The following is a 16,443-nucleotide window of genomic DNA, read 5'->3' on the forward strand; positions in this document are numbered from 1 at the left end:
GAATAATTGTCGCGTTATTATGAAATTTGCAAAAATAAAACATATATCTATTTCGATCGTAAAACGTTGAAAGTTTTTGTTAAAAAGCAGCGAATTTAATATCGAATTGACTTACTTATTAAAACGATTCAAATAAAATTTCCATCTACGCGTTCGAGAACAAAAATAAATAATAAATAATCCAAAAGTAATTAATATATAAATAAAATATCTAAATTATATATCGACGTTCGCGCGGTATTTTCGCTAAAAATACAAATTTCTTTCTTTAATAATTAAAGTCACACTTTTTATTTTTCCATACCACAAAAATGATTAAACTTACACTATTCTTTTTTATTAGAATGAAAGAAAGAAAGAAAGAAAAAAAAAAAGAAAATATCGCGAACGTGGTATTTATCTTTCAGACGAAGATACTTATTATATAGATCCGGAAACTGTTTTCCTGTTACTATAAAGGATCGTACAATACCGCATACAGATAACGGGTACCGTAACGATGTCATCTGTAATAGTAACGACCATCATCCTATCAGAACCGTTCGTTCTTTTCAAGAAATCAAAGTGTCAAGAGACGTTTTAACGACATTTTTTACATAAAAATAACGAAACATCTCTTAAGTTTCCTAACATTAACGAATAGTAAGTTTATCGATGTCCTGTTAGATCACCCAATCACGGCCTGATTATATCTAACGATAAAACATATAATCCTGTCTCTGTAGGATGTAATGTGATGTAATTCTCATTCCAATTAACGTCATCTTAAATCATTCTTAGTTAGATGATTTTAATTTTTCTTTTCTCATCAAGGAATATCAGTGTCAATTATTCGAAAATATTTATTAATAAGGAAGAACTCGTTTTAGTTTAGTTTCGTTTCGTTTAGTTTAGTTTAGTTTAGTTTAGTTTCAAAGTTTTCTAGCGTGTACGAGTTTATCTATGTCTTGATAGGTAGCAAGCATAGCTTGATTTTGTCTAAGACTTTGATCTTCCCTGGCAGTTGGACAATTGTTATAATCGTCCTCGCAATTGACACCATCCTGACCATCCTTGGCTGCCTTCATGTAACGGAAAAATCTCAAAACGTCTGGATTATCACTGGCTGGTTTTCTCAATTCGTTTAATTCCCTCGAAAGTTGTGCCGAGACGAGATTAGAGTAAGGTGCGTATCTTGCCGGGCTTCTGTACATAGCACAAACAGCATATTCTCTACAACCTTCGGTTGTATGACCGAGTCTATAGAAAACAGCATCCAATCGTGACAATAATGGCGAGTAGAACGGGTCGTAGTTCGTCAGGAGCAACGAGCTCGTTGGAATCTCGTGAAATACCTGTCACGACACCGTATAAATGTTAATCAAAAATATTCAGTTATATTGTGCCAATGTAAATGAGTATTTTATGCTAATTAGGGATAATAGAATTAATGAGAGACAAAATATATGCATAATTCAAATTGAAAGAAAGAAGGAAAAAAGAAGCAGCAGAAGAAGAAGAAGAAGAATGATAATAATCGACATGTTCCGTTAAAGTGGAACACGTGTAACGTCGTGTCCCAACCCAGAATTAATAAAAAAAAAAGCCGGATATCTACAAGTCAATTAGAATCCTCGAACATTATTATATCGATTGGCTATCGTTAACCCGGACAAAGTTTTGTGAGAAATAATAATGCTAAACACAAAGTGATGATAAACAAGGATGTATTTTAAATGTGCCTAACGGTAACTGTCGTAAGCATAACGATGCAATTTTCAATCTTTCTAAATGTGTAACACTTTTGTTAATCATCAATTTAACGGAGATCATTTATTATCATCAACACGATTATATTGACCCGATAACAACTTGTTATTCTAATTTTTTTCTTTTTTTTTTCATTTTAATTTAGAATATAAAAAATATGTAATGTGCATTATTTTTTTGGTTTGTTTTTTAGGATAAAAAATTTTGATTGATGACAATTTTAATAGTCTAACCGAACGGGAGAAAAAACTCCCACCCCACCCCACCCCTAAAAAAATGAAAAAGATAAGCGTAATCGATCAACTCGCCTTGAAATCTTGTTTCTTCGTAAAACCTTGTGCAGCGTGTCTCATATAATAACGATTGGATATCGTATTGGCATTATTAGCGTATGCAGGATCAACGAACGAATATCTGGAAGCTATTTCAGGATTTTTCTCCGACTGCATCATACTTTCGTCGTACAACGTGGAAGCCGGTAGTGTTCCGACAGGTTGTCGTGTCAAATAATCATCGTTGTACAGATCCGAATTGTCCTTGAATTCGAAATTTTCTTCGGGTGCTACGGTTGCTGTTTGAGACGATTGGGTAAATGACGATACACCTGGGAGAGAAAAAAATGTCACCAAATAAATTTTTACTTATTTTTCTTTCTCTTAAACCATTCTTTTTTTAATAAAGCAACGATAAACGACGAGAACAGATTATTACGGTGAATCAAAAATTCCCGTGCGACCTTTTTATATTTTTTTTCTCTTTCTTAATATTTCCAAAATAAATGTTACGAAAAAACGATCAATCGGTTAAAATCAGTTTCGAAGGTAAAATTTCAATACAATCAATGCTAGAACTTTTTTGTTTCACCGTAATATTAGTCTAATCTAATTCTAAATTTTGTTCAATCAATATGTAACGTATTGATTATATAATTCAATTAGAAAATTCTTACCTTTGCCAACGATATTACCAATACTTCCAATAATGCTCGGTAAGAAAAGTGCTAGTAAAACGCTTTTAAGAATTTGTACGCCAAAGAACAGTGGTAGCAAGAGCTTCTTCAGGCCGAATGCTAGAAAACCAAGTCCGAATCCTGTTAAAAAGGGACTCTTTCCCTGAAAGAGGGCTGAAAGCAAAAGTACCAGCCGATTAAAGCCTGCCAGGTTAGTCCTGTTAGCCATGCCGCAATCAGCTTCGGATTATCTTTCCTTCTTCTCCTCCCCCATTTTATATTTTCTTTCTATTATTCTTTCCTTCTTTATTCTCCCCCTTCCCTTACCCCTCTTCCTCTCCCCTCCTCTCTTCTCCTCTCCAGACGCAGAATTACTGAAAAATTCTTTTAATACCCATCTAACCAATCACGTTATTCCAAATATTAGCCCTCATTAAGCCGAATTTTATTATCCCATAAAAAAAATAAGCCAAATCAAATGATTAATGCGTGTTTTTATGCAATTTTATTTTCGCACAAATATCATTCAATGAAACATTCTTAACACGTTCACGACGAAAATTCTGTTTTATATAATAATATATTTTTTTATATAATAATAATAATTGTATACGAGAAAGTATACACAATGATACAAAATACGTTCTATGAGACACAATCACGCATTTACAATTGGTGAAACAAACCGGCCGATTTTGTGGTACGTGTACAATTGACGGTACAGTCTCGTTCTGAACGTGTTAAACTTAAACACTACACCCTTTCTCCCATGCTAATAAACATTCCAACCGAGTTTAAAGAACTTCCCAAGTATTCGTCTGCAAAACACACTTTTACGGTCTGAATGGCCACTGTACGAGCAAGAAATACTAATACCTTTTACCCGAGCATTCAATCTCTTTCTCTCTCTCTCTCTTTCTCTCTCTCTCTCTCTTTCGTTCTCTCGGTGTTTTAACAGACAAACACATAAGTGCACTACCAGCTTGTGTTACACTCACCATCGAAGAAGGTTCTTCCCTTTCTACTGGTTATCGCATTTGGATCGACCTTGACTCTAACCACGTGTTCTTTCGCATATCGATGAAACTTCTCCAAGAGATCGAATTTCCTATCGGACTTCCTCTCGTTCTCAACATTCGATTTATTATTAATGGCAATTTCACTTCGCACTATTTGCACGTTATCCGTTACGTTGTACTCGTCTATCTTTGATAATTTGTCCAAAATATTTGAAAGTTTTTTCTCAGTTGCACAATGATCTTCATCGCACAACGATGACGATAACGATGACGATGATAACAATGACGATGACGATGATTCTTTATCGTCCAACGAACTTCTCGTCGAATTATCAACGTTAGATGATTCGATTTGATAACTCGATTTATCGTCTGTCATTGTCACGTGATCTATGTCCATGTCAAATTTACTCGGTTTATTGTTAATCTCGTGCGGATGTTCGTCCGAAATTACGTCAAATATTTCGTTTCCCGTATTCTTTCCCGAGGTATCGTTCAAGTTCAAGGACGTAGATTGAACGGCATTGAACTCGCTGGCTAATGCTAAGATCGCAACGACCCATGCTACAATCGTCATCTTTTTTTTGTATTTTATTCTTCCCACTGACATTCTTCGCTAAATGTATATTTTTCTTTTCTTCTTCTTCCAATAAAAAATAATAATAATAATAACGATGATTTTTCTATCGACGATTTTGTTGTTTGTTCGTTCGTTCGTCTTTTTTTCTTTCTTGTTTATTTCTCAAAAAAAACACACCCCTTTTGTTTCTTTTTCTCTCCAGCTACATGTCCAACCATTCGAAAATGATTTTCTTGCCGTAGGACAACTGCATGTGTCTCCTTCGAACGGAGTTTCGTTCATTTAACGTTTCGCTTTATTGCAAATGAAGTATAGATAATTACCGTGATCTTTCGCACTCAAATGATATTCAACTTGCTTAATTATTAACATATTCAATGAAATTGTTAAAATATTATCACCCGTGATAAGTGTCCCCGTTTATCTCGTTAGACAATATTTATATAATACATTATTAATATTATTATTATTTGTTATTAATCGTATCGATCAAGATAAATTTCATTGATAATACTTCTAGATTTAATATCGATAGATAATTATTATCAAAGATTTGAAAACGTGTTAATGAGAAAAATCTGTTCTTTTGGACAATTTTACTCACTTTTCCTATTACCCGCGTGTCATTGGTTCTCTCCTCGTATTCGTCAATTAATCCTGTGAAATCTTTTTATTTTTGTAAATCCCGTAAAAAAAAAAAGAAAGAAACACCACGAAATAGTAAGATATCTGTAGAGAAAACGTATAGGAAGGTATCTTTGTAAAAGTTGGAATCACGTTCGACGGTTGCGACGGTACTGGCTGGTAAGTCTCCGTCAGATCGGATTGGACTGAACCGATCTAGGTTACCCGGCCATCCGTCTGTCCGTCCCTCACCACGAAACCCCATCCTTCCTTTCCACCTTTCCATCCTTCGTTACTTCCTTCGAATCTTCTTTCCTTTCCTTTCATTTCATTTCATTTCATTTCATTTCATTTCCACATATTATTTCATTGGTCACGTACTTATACTTCGTAAAATACCGATCTATCGATTACTTTTTGTTTTTTTTGTTTTATTTTCTTACACACTAATCAAAATAATATCTCATACGAGATAATATTCTATAATTAGAATATTTGTATAGTTACTATTGGGAGATTTTTTTTAACCAGGGAATCCCCAAATAAAAATATTGATTACGATCAAATAATTTCTTTCTCTTTTTTTCTTTTTTATTTTTCTATTCGACATATTATTTCGTAAATATTTTTCTCTTAGATATTTTTTTCTTATATATATATAAGATATGTTGTTGATTAATATTAATATAATCTAATCGATTGTTCGATATATTTCAATTCAACAATCACTTTTTATCTGTTTCGAATTGAAATCTTTTCCTGGATTATGAGAAAATGATTCATGTGATTTCACAAATAGAATTCGATATAAATGATATTTCAGATTAAATTATCTGATTACAATAATTATACTCGTATGTATTATAACAGACAATTATTATGAGAATAAATAATGAAATTAACAAGATAAAAGGAACAGATGTACGAGTATTGGATTACAGAATAATTCTCATTTTTATTGTTCCTATTGTTCGAGCAATCAAACAGGTGTCATAACATACTCATCGTTCCTATTACACGAGTCATCTTTTATTATCTTTTATATATTACATATATATATTTATAATGATTATATTAATATAATATAAAAGAAGAAGAAGAAGAGAGAAGAAAAAAAAGAAGAAGAAGAAACCTATAATTTTTAAATCAAAAATCACAAACCACATATTAACAACAATGTAATCCGTTACATTAATAAATCATTTTTTCGTTAAACTATTATAAAGATATATATAGATATATATAAAATGTTAACGGTTGACTTGCGTGAACGAGCTCGGATCACGTGTCGACGTGTATTAGAGTACCCCCCTCTCCTGCCCCCCGATATACTCCCATCAATTTAACCCTAGACTCAATCACAATAATCGTCATTTACTATCCCCCAACAATCCTATATACGATGTCACCGGTAACGAACTCGAACGAGTGGAAAAATACGAAGGAGTTACGGAAACGTCTACGATAGGTAAAGAAAATACTAGTTCGAGCATAAATAGAAACTTCGAGGTTAAAAAGAAGAAGAAGAAAAAAAAAGAAAGACCAAGAAGAGAGAGAGAGAGAGAGAGAGAAAAGTAATATCATTTGGAAAAGTAATATGCATAAAGAGAGTCTCTCGTACGTAGCAGCAGCAACAACAGTACGCAAGGTATAATCGAAATGTAGTATTACTACAAGTTGCTAAGGTAAAGTAAGAACGAACGAATGGTGAGAGGGGGAAGAGGGGGAAAGAGGAGGGGGACACACACACGAAGGCGATAACGGTTTTTTGATCGGCCGTGAGTACGATATTCGTTCACGTGTGCTTTAGAACGAATCGTTCGCTCGAGCGAGTTTATCAAGACGAAAGGTGGAAACAGGTGGTGATGGTGGTGGTGATGATTGTGGTGGTGGTGAAGTAAAGAAGTAGAAAAACAACCTGAAAGAATATAAGAGAAAGATCGAGAGGGACTGAGAAAGAAGTGAAGGAAGGAGGTGAGACTGGGGAGGGGCAGGGAGGGTGGGTTTTAAGCATCGGGCCTATATCCAAATCTGTCAGTAGGTCACTCAGTAACCAAGGGGCCAACGTACGTCTCTTGCCCACATGTTCGACCTTGACCATCGACCTCAATGAATTTCAACGACACTTCGTTCATACGTTTCGTTGTTTCTTTTATTTTTTTTAATCGTTATGGGTGATCATCTTTTTGATCAAGTAATTGTAATAATCGGGAGGCGGGAGGGGGAGGGGAAAAAGGGGCGAGGGAAATAAATATCATTGCTTACCTTTCCCGTCAGATTTTCACAGAAATCCGTGGAATCTGCAAGTCCGATCGATAACGGTACTATTCCGTGAAAGTTACGTTTTTACGTATCATCGTCACGTTGACCCGTTTAAAGAAAAAAGAAAAACAAAAAAATCAGACAGAATATTCGATGACGATGAATGATCGTTTAATATTATTTTCTTTTTGCATTCTTATTGCATTAATCGAGTCGATCGATGAAACGATTATCTCGGGGAGACGTGTGAAAAAAGGTTGTGAAATAAATAAATAAAATAATTTAATATATATGGATTGTACAATAATTTGTTTCTATAAAAAAATATATGCATTCAATCAAGCTTCGATAATATTTGATCCAAAGGTGTTCGATCTTATGGAGATTATTATCTCTTCGGCGTGAGATTTTTGTATATTATTTAAAAATGCAGTTTGTCCCGTTGTTCTGAAGTTCAACCGTAAGGATTACGATATCCGTGATAGGCTGGATAGGCCAGATGACCCTGAATATCATTCCTATGAGCCCAAGCAGTTTCATCGTGACCGTATCCTAAAAGAAAAAAAAAGAAAAAAGAAAAAACATACAACAAACAGGTGATTAGAAACACGCGTTTATATAGAAACTCGATTAAAAATGTTCATCGGTATTGCAAGCGCAACCGACGGTTTGACCTTCGTCGTATCGAATGGCCTCCATTCTTAGACTAAAGAAAAATCACTGACAAAATTCATTCATGTCATAAGGTGGCCTTCAACTAGAAAGCGTTTACATTTAAAACAAGTACGGCGCCTGATGTGTCATGCTAGATGAGGATTTGCACCTACTTTGAACACCGTACGCTAACAGTTTTCTTTTTCATGCCTATTTTAGCACGTCGAATGTATAATCAAAGGCTTACGCGAAGAAACAAGTTTGGTAAATAGAGTTTACCGTAAATTTCGATTTTATTTGAACAAACAACGATTAAGCATAGTCAGTGCGTGATCGAACGTTTTTTTTTTTTCTCAAATAAAAAAAATTACAATAAGTACGGTAACGTTACGTTCCAGATATATCCGGTATTATCGAATAAAAACAAATATTTAGGCAAAAAAGAAAAAAAAGAAAAAAATATATTAAACAAAAATAATATTTATCCGTATATGATGCACCGGAGAACAAAGTTACGGTTGTTTTAATACCATCGTTAATATTTCGTAGATATTTCATATTATTATCGTTAATATTAATTGTTATTATTACGATTTTACAATGGCACGAGAAACGATAAAAAAACGATACTTCTTTACGAGCAAGTAATAGGAAAAGAAACGAATTACGAGATCGGAAGGATCCCGTAGTAAAATATTTTAAGTATGCTAGTCGTCGGCACAGACACCTTTAAGTTTTTACACCTTCGAATGATTGTTAAAAGTAAGTTAAATTTTTTTCTATCGGATATCTTAAAGAATCTTATCTCGTTAGACCCTTAAGATTAATTTTTTTCAAATTTTACTATAAAAAAAAATGCGTTAGAGAGAAAAAACAACGTATAACGAGAGAAATAATTACCGGTAGGATAATCAACAGGTGCCTCAGCTGCGGTTGCCCACGTGTGATAAGGATACGTCGGATGTGGTTGAACTTTGCAAATCTTAAGATGCGCCAAAATGGAAGGTGCGATCAAAGAACCCAAAACTAAGAGTTTCTTGATGAAATGTACGCCCAAAAATATTGGCAACAACAGTAGCTTCAATTTGAAAAGATTCAATAATATTAACAGTGGCAATATCATCGATTTTTTCTTCTTAAAGATACGCCAGTCTCCTGAAAAATAAAAAAAAAAATAAAATAAAAGAACAAAAATGAAAAAAAAAGAAAAGAAACAAAATTATATTATAAAAGATATTAAAATCGAGAGCTGTTTATTACAACAACGTCGACAAAATCGAATAACGTTGAACGACTCGAATAATTATATTAATTAATCCAAACGGAATAGGGACCAGTTCGGTATCTAAAGTATTATTACACAAAATGTACAGTTCAGTGACTCTCGCGGTAAAAGAACAACCTCGGTATTTTACCGGATAGGACGGAAAAGTAGCTAACAACAATTCCGCTATTCCGGATCTGTTATTCGAACGCGAACGAACGAACGAACAATCAGATTTAAAAATGATCGAAGTAAAAACAAATTGGACGATTTAACGTTAAGTAAATAAATGAATTCAATTGGATAGATCTATAAGAGATTCTTAAATTGATACCAATAGGATTCTAAAAGTGATTTAACATTAGATTTACGAACTGTGAGTCAATTTGACTGATTTCACATTTTTTTTGCTACATATACATATATAAAACATAAAATATTATTTTTGTTTTTTAAATATATGTTGATTTTTTAAAACGTTGAGATATACGTAAATATTAATTTCTTTTCTTCATTCAAACAATGTTTATAAGTTTTGAAAAAATAATGAACAAAATATCCGTAAATCTAATGTTAAATGTTATTTTTTTTCTTTTTTTTTTGGGGGTTGATATTTATCTTACCCTGAGTTTCTTTTCTCCCTTGCAACTCTCGCAATTCATCCTCGTCCATTATCATCGGTCCACTTGTAAAACTTCTGCCACTTGTAGTAGGATTGTCAACCGTATAAACGATCGCACGTTTTGTCAATAGATCGTTGACATTGTCACGAAGAAAATCAAGCGTATCCAATACGCTTCTTTTGAAAATCCTAGAACGAGGTAATTTCGGCAAAAGTGATTCCTGCTGCATCGATGATATCCTTATGATCCGAAATGGTCCATAAGTGAACTCCTAATATTGAAAATTAATATAGAAAATAATATAGAAAAATTAATTACCTATATAATTTGATCGGATAAATTGTACAACTTTGTCAATTAATAATAATAATAGACAAAAAAAAATATATATATAGTTAAAGACTGAAAGTAATAATAATGAATCGTAGAAAATCGATTACTTAAGGAAAGGTTAACGCATCGCGACATTGCCATTGACGGAAAGAAAGTGAGAAAGGCAAGAACGCGTTGCAGTTACGTTAGAGATTACCATAATTGTAAGTTTCTGCAATAAAGTTTCGTAATCGTTTAGATGGTGGAGAGTGATCAACCCGTATTATTACAGATTGTCATTTTGTTTGTTCAAATGGTCACTATTTCCTTTACGATCCATTCTCTTACCTTTTCTTTAACAAATTCGTTCAACCATCTGGCTGCTTTGTATTTTCCACAACTGGCAAAGTCCTGTTGCATGGTACAGTCTAACCGACATCTTTCCAAAAACGTGTTAGACGAGTTACGATAAGTAGCTACACTGATTTCCATGAAAAATAGGAAAAGGAATATAATCGAAAGAGGTCTGGTTAACAGTCTCGAACAACAAAAGGTACAACAATAATCGATTCTTCTTATTTTGTCTCCTGTCATCGTCGTTAATCGATTAAGATTTGTTCATTAATAAAGTTTGATTCCGAAAAATGAATCACGATCAACTGTTGTTACCTTGATCTAACAACACACACGACACAAAATCGTCTCTCATAATCATCAGCATCATCGTCGTCGTTCTCGCGAGTTTCTTATTAATTCCACTCTCATGTTACATCAAACGAATTATTATCTTACGTTATAAGAGAAATACTTTTTTAAACAAATTTAAAAGATAACTTTTAAACCGGTCAAATCTAATAGGAGTCAAACCTGTTACAATTAGATTCAATGCGATTGATATAATGAGAATCCAGAGGATGAAGCAGAACACGAGATAAAGCGCACAAGTTTACTGACAGTGCTTAGAAGGTGTCTTGACCATTTATACGTCGAGCATTTAGGTCGGTGGGGGTAACGGTCCACGACTTAGATAATGTTTCTTAACCAAGATTGCGTCGAGATGCAGTAGTCATTGCATCTCTAGGTGTGCCATAGCTCGGATACATGGATGCAGCCAGGCATGGGTACGTCGATTGGTGTCACTATGTCTAAACAATTTTATCGATTTTCCCTTAAAAACCTAACTGAATTTTTTCTGTTCATTCACAATTTTTATTCGATAATCCGAACGAAAATCGTCAGTCAAAATCTTATATATCGCTAATATTGTCCATTATATTATTTATTTTATTATTTTATTTAATAATTTAATTTAATTTATTTTTTCAGATTCATCATCGTTATATTCGTACGATTGAATTTATTTCGTGGTAACAAAGCCGAAGTGTTACGCGAGAACGAGGAAGGAAGATATTTTGTTCAAAATGAAAATTTCATGATAACGGTAAGCGTTGTCTGCGCGACCACCGAAGGGAGTCCCAAACGATTACCAACGCCAAGAATAATCAGAATTCATCATAAAGAATGAAATGCAAAAAAACAATGGAAAAATAGTATATAACGTTGAACGTTTTACTCTACGAACTTGTCACAAATATATTTTATGCTACTTACATGAGACACCGGGCGTTCCATTTTATGAAATTAACTGCCATTTGAAAAATGTTTCATTTTTTTTCTTTTGTTTTTTATTTTTGATTATTCTTATCCGAGTATTTCACGACGACGTTCTCCCGGATGCAATTACATGGAAAACAATTACAACCAACCATTGTCATTTCGATAGAAGAAACATTATTGTCGAGATTAATCGTGACTTCACGAATATCCCCATTTTAAATTTGAAATCGAATCTGATCGTGTCGAATGACCTACCCCGAAGATGTAATTAATTGTTAAATAGTATACATTTTAATGTTATAGTAAACGACTAGATCGAATTATCGCGTAAGAGGTGGAAATAAATAGATCGGTGATCAGTAATCAACCTCTTTAAAGAGAGAGAGAAGACTGGTTTACACAACATTCTCTTAGAGATCATCCAGACGTAAGCCACACTTTAATAACTTCACCTTAGTTCGATTTATTTTTTGTTTAACGATATCTTGTATACCCTACTACGACGTACCTATTAGATCCTTTTTGTTACTTTTCAAAAACCTGTTCTACTATAGCCAACGTTCGACGTACAACTATTTCATAGTACGTTCACTTTATATCCGTTTTCAACAAATATTCAAGTATTTTTAATAAAACGACTGTGTGTGTTTTCTTTTCGCTGAACTGGTTATTCTACTCGACCGAGTTTGTCTCTCAGAGATTTGAACAAAAAACGAAAATTAAAAACAATAAGACAAAGAACAATTTTTAAATTACCTAAATCTCAACGAATTCACTTATTTGAAGAGTATTTTAAGAGTTTAACAATCCGTATCCGATTATTCGAAAAAAAAAGAAGAAAAAAAGAAATTTCTCATGAAAATAAAATAGAACGGACGACGATCATAAATAAAGTAACAAGAATTTTTTGATCAACGAGAAATTTGACTAATTTTTATATTAAATTACACGAGTAAATACTCAACGTCAAATTAATATCAAACTTTCATGAATTATTACAAAAATTAAACTTGATCGATCGTGTTAAATATTTCGCAATTAATAATAAGATAAATGTGTATATTTTATTAACAATGATCACAATGGATTAGCATAAAATTATCGATCCTTGACAAGACGTATCGTTTCGTATAAACAATGTTTCCTGAAAAATACATAGAAAAATCTATAAACCCCCCTCCTCCCAAAAATAAAATATATATATATATATATGAAAAAACACAAAATGTATAATTTGATGTACAAATTTTGTTCTCGAAGCTTTAAAATGACGAGATAAAAAAAAAAAAAAGTAAAGTGGCTTCGATCGACGTGTGCCCTGCAGGCTAAATTCTTAAAACACAAATAAGCACATTATACATACGCATATAATAATCATACTTACGCATACATACGTAGTAAACGATACAACCTGCTTATTTCTTATTTTTTTTCTTTTTTTTTTTTCGTTGACCTAGATAAATTGTCGTGACATTAATGTTTGTCTTCTTCATTGTCATAAAATACATATACATATATACATATATAATATAACTGTTTATGCGTGTTCCAATTTAAATTCGACGAAAACAGGAAAAAAAAGAAAAAAATATCTTTCCGCAAATTATCGACAAAAGATATTTCGCGATCGTAATAATCGAAAAAGAAAAAGAAGCAGAAGAACGTTTAAACTCGCGAAAGAGAAATCAGTGAAAATACGAAAGAAAAAGAACAATATTCGTGAAAATGTATCGAAGCTACCGAGAATAACGATCTTAAATTAATATAATAAATAATAGATCATTATCAAACCTGATCCTGTGTGCGAATCCAGTATTTCTATTTCAGGCGTTACGTTTGAAAATGAAAGACTCGTATTCAATGGTACACCGATAATTAAAAAGTTAAGTTTATCCGTAAATATTACCTCGTTACAATTTACGAACTCGTTCACACCGAGTATCATAGAAATGAAGACGTGTACTAATCGAACAAGACAATTACGAAGGAACGCGGCACAGTAATTATTTATCCGCCTTATAATGACGTAATCGTTGTGAAAGATAATTTAAAGAACGGAACAAAAAAACACACACACATACCGAAGAATCCAAACGAGAACTAAGTTTAACCTTAAAATAAAATCACATTATTATCGATATTTAAAATCATATTAAAAATAAGATCGACGAACACAATTACGAATTAGGAGGAACTTTCTTATGGTCATATCCGAAACACCATTTTCTTCGAAAGATAATTAATTGCTAGTAGAGATTCGAAGGGTTTTTTTCTAACATTTGGGAAGCTTTCAACACACACAAACACACACACACAGTTAAATGTCGCGTTAGATCTTCAACTTTATATCAACATCCGGGTATACCTACTTAAAACTGGGATGATGGGTTGTATACTGCAACGTTTAAAGAATACCCACCTAGCTAATAAAAACGTTTATATCTCGTGCAAATGTCTCCTCGTCTCTCATTCTTTTCGCGTTGAATCTCTCAACACGCATTCCGGTACTAGTCTAGATCATCGTACAGAATGCCAATGTCCACGCACACCAAGAGCATTAAAAAAAAAAAAAATTATTAAAAAAGAAACAGCACAGTTGTCGTCGTCGTCTTCGTGCTTCGTGAAAGTCATTCTTCTTGTTTTAAAATGTCTTATCGATTGCCATGTTTTATTTTCTTTTTTTTCCATTCGATATATCAACCAATCAAATAGATCAAAAACGTGAACCTCTTTTCGATTGTATTTCTAACACGCTAACTTGTACTTCTCTCCCCCCCCCTTCTACAGTCCCCGACCCCAAAGAAAAGATTAGAGTGAATTATTGTCTCGACGTTGAAGAGAATGCATTAGGTTATTTGATACTGAAAACCGATTAAGCGTGTGTCTGTTGTCTTTTTTCTTTTTTATTATTTTTAGCTTAGTTAACAGGTTTCACGTTCTCGCGTTATCTTTTTCTTTTTTTTTTTTTTTACAATAATAAATTTAACACGAAAGGTGCAATACGAGTTTTGAACTTTCGTTAATTTTCGACACATTTACGTTGAAAATAATTAGGTTCCATGTAATTTATATTTATTTTAGAAATTCGATGAGAGATTATGTGTGTACAACAAATAATTCTCGATATTAACTCGTTTTAAAAAGTTGTAACACATTTTTATAAGAAAAATCATCGATGGATTTATTACACGAAGAGATAAATGATTTCCTTTTCTTTTTTCTTTTTGATTCTTTAGATTCTAACGCAACAAAAAAATGTTCAATCATCATTTTTCTATCGTTAAAGAATCAAATATTATCTCTCGTAAATTTTTCTTTGCTTCTCTCGATCGGAATTTTTCAACGAGATCGGAAACGTAAAATTTGGACGACCGGGAAAGGCAAAGGCACGTTTTACTTGGAAATAATTGTCGATTATAAACGAGATTCTTTTCTCCACGATCGACCAACGTTATATGTCGTCTTTCTGGTGTATAATTATGCATAAAAAAAAAAAAAAAAATTATCGACAAACGAAAGAAACGATCCCAATGGGAATCGTAGTTATTTCGGTGAAAGTTATACGAGTTAGCCGTAAATAAGAATTGAGAAGTAGATCGTACCATTTTTCAATTTAGAAAATATCTAAAGTAACTTATTATTATTCTTATTCGGAACACACAGAGAATTTAGTATTACGAGATATGTTTTTGTTTATTCGTCATCCTGATGTCTACCACCTATTTATTTTAAAAAAAGGAAAAAAATTCATTTTATTAGTTATAGAAAATGATTTCTTAGTTTAACATTAAATTGTGTACATTTTCCCTCATTAGAAAAAAATTATCGTATTATCTTACATATATATTGAATAACTTTGAATAAGTAATAATGTTTGTAGAAAATAAAATTCAATGTATTAATTAACATAAACCATTCATTCGTTAATCTTAACCGTATTTTCTAAAGAGGGTCGTGTCTTTTTTAGAAACGTGCATAGTTCATTTTATTTAATATTCTCATTTACCGTGCACAAATATTCACCCAGTGGTCTGTCATTCATAGAAAGATAATACTGCAGTATATTCTGTAATATTATTATTTGAGAGACAAAAAAATATCTGTCAAGATTCGTGACTTGTAGAGATACATAAATAAACGGTTAAAAGGGACAAAAAATTACAATTCAATGTCAAGCCGTGTTAAAAGGTGTAAATCATATACCAACATTGTAAGTGGAAAGTCCGTTTGAAAACCTTTCTTTAGTTAGACAAGATGCATTTTAACACTTACAGTTAATTCCAAGTAACTTGAGACTTTCATAAACAAATTGTCTTTTTTCATTCTCGTTCCCCTTTCGAAAATCACAAGTACGTTTGACGAGTTGTTGTTTTTTTGTTTTTTTTTGTATCTAATACGAATGAATAAAAATTTAAAAAAAGAAAAAAGATAAACAAAAAGTTAGACACTGTGTCAACGATTTTATCGAATAAATAAAACACGATTTATAAATTTTATACAATATAATATATTATGCATATAAAAACCGATTAATTAATAATCAATGACGAAGCTTACGATCTTTTATAAGATTATGTGAAAAAAAACCTGTTAAGGAAATTAATTCTTTTTAATAAATTGTAATTATACGATGAGATATTAAAATATTCTTGCAGAAAAGTCTAATTAATGTAAAACAATTAGGTTTTATTTAGTGTTAATTTTATTTCATCGTTGTATACTTTAAAGTTACATACATTTTGCGGAAACCTATGAAAATTAATAACATTTAATGGACATTTTAAACGAAA

The 16,443-nt window shown here is 32.4% G+C and overlaps 2 protein-coding genes across 3 annotated transcripts; both read right to left on the reverse strand.

Annotated features, from left to right (window-relative positions):
- Positions 1-855: 855 nt before the first annotated feature.
- On the reverse strand, positions 856-4,360 carry LOC106785680. 2 transcript variants are annotated; one of them, XM_014746340.1, is made up of 4 exons: positions 3,697-4,360; positions 2,699-2,818; positions 2,058-2,353; positions 856-1,334 (listed from the first exon to the last, which is right to left on the reverse strand). In XM_014746340.1, exons 1-4 carry the CDS (start codon positions 4,325-4,327, stop codon positions 912-914), a joined length of 1,470 nt encoding a protein of 489 aa, XP_014601826.1. In that variant the 5' UTR covers positions 4,328-4,360; the 3' UTR covers positions 856-911. The 2 variants fall into 2 exon arrangements, with proteins under 2 accessions (XP_014601826.1, XP_014601817.1); XM_014746331.1 differs by having other exon boundaries at positions 2,699-2,872.
- Positions 4,361-7,338: 2,978 nt separating this feature from the next.
- LOC106785311 lies at positions 7,339-10,985 on the reverse strand. Its single transcript, XM_014745647.1, has 4 exons — positions 10,385-10,985; positions 9,725-9,995; positions 8,738-8,992; positions 7,339-7,735 (listed from the first exon to the last, which is right to left on the reverse strand). The coding sequence occupies exons 1-4, from the start codon at positions 10,628-10,630 to the stop codon at positions 7,638-7,640; spliced, it is 870 nt and encodes a 289-aa protein (XP_014601133.1). The 5' UTR covers positions 10,631-10,985; the 3' UTR covers positions 7,339-7,637.
- Between the last annotated feature and the right edge of the window lie 5,458 nt (positions 10,986-16,443).

Source organism: Polistes canadensis, unplaced genomic scaffold (genome assembly GCF_001313835.1).
Source record: "Polistes canadensis isolate GaletaPanama2010 unplaced genomic scaffold, ASM131383v1 scaffold_2, whole genome shotgun sequence".
In the NCBI taxonomy this organism is placed as follows: domain Eukaryota; kingdom Metazoa; phylum Arthropoda; class Insecta; order Hymenoptera; family Vespidae; genus Polistes; species Polistes canadensis.

What these genes read in the sequence shown, in the direction of transcription:
- LOC106785680 (XM_014746331.1), bottom strand. Translation starts at nt 4,327, where the DNA reads ATGTCAGTGGGAAGAATAAAATACAAAAAAAAGATGACGATTGTAGCA. An exon ending in GGGAAGAACCTTCTTCGATG is followed by an intron (nt 2,873 to 3,696) that starts GTGAGTGTAACA and finishes TTTTGCTTTCAG; the next exon opens with CCCTCTTTCAGGGAAAGAGT. An exon ending in CGAAGAAACAAGATTTCAAG is followed by an intron (nt 1,335 to 2,057) that starts GCGAGTTGATCG and finishes GTGTCGTGACAG; the next exon opens with GTATTTCACGAGATTCCAAC.
- LOC106785311 (XM_014745647.1), bottom strand. Translation starts at nt 10,630, where the DNA reads ATGACAGGAGACAAAATAAGAAGAATCGATTATTGTTGTACCTTTTGT. An exon ending in ACGAATTTGTTAAAGAAAAG is followed by an intron (nt 9,996 to 10,384) that starts GTAAGAGAATGG and finishes TTTCAATATTAG; the next exon opens with GAGTTCACTTATGGACCATT. An exon ending in ACCTGTTGATTATCCTACCG is followed by an intron (nt 7,736 to 8,737) that starts GTAATTATTTCT and finishes TTTTTCTTTTAG; the next exon opens with GATACGGTCACGATGAAACT.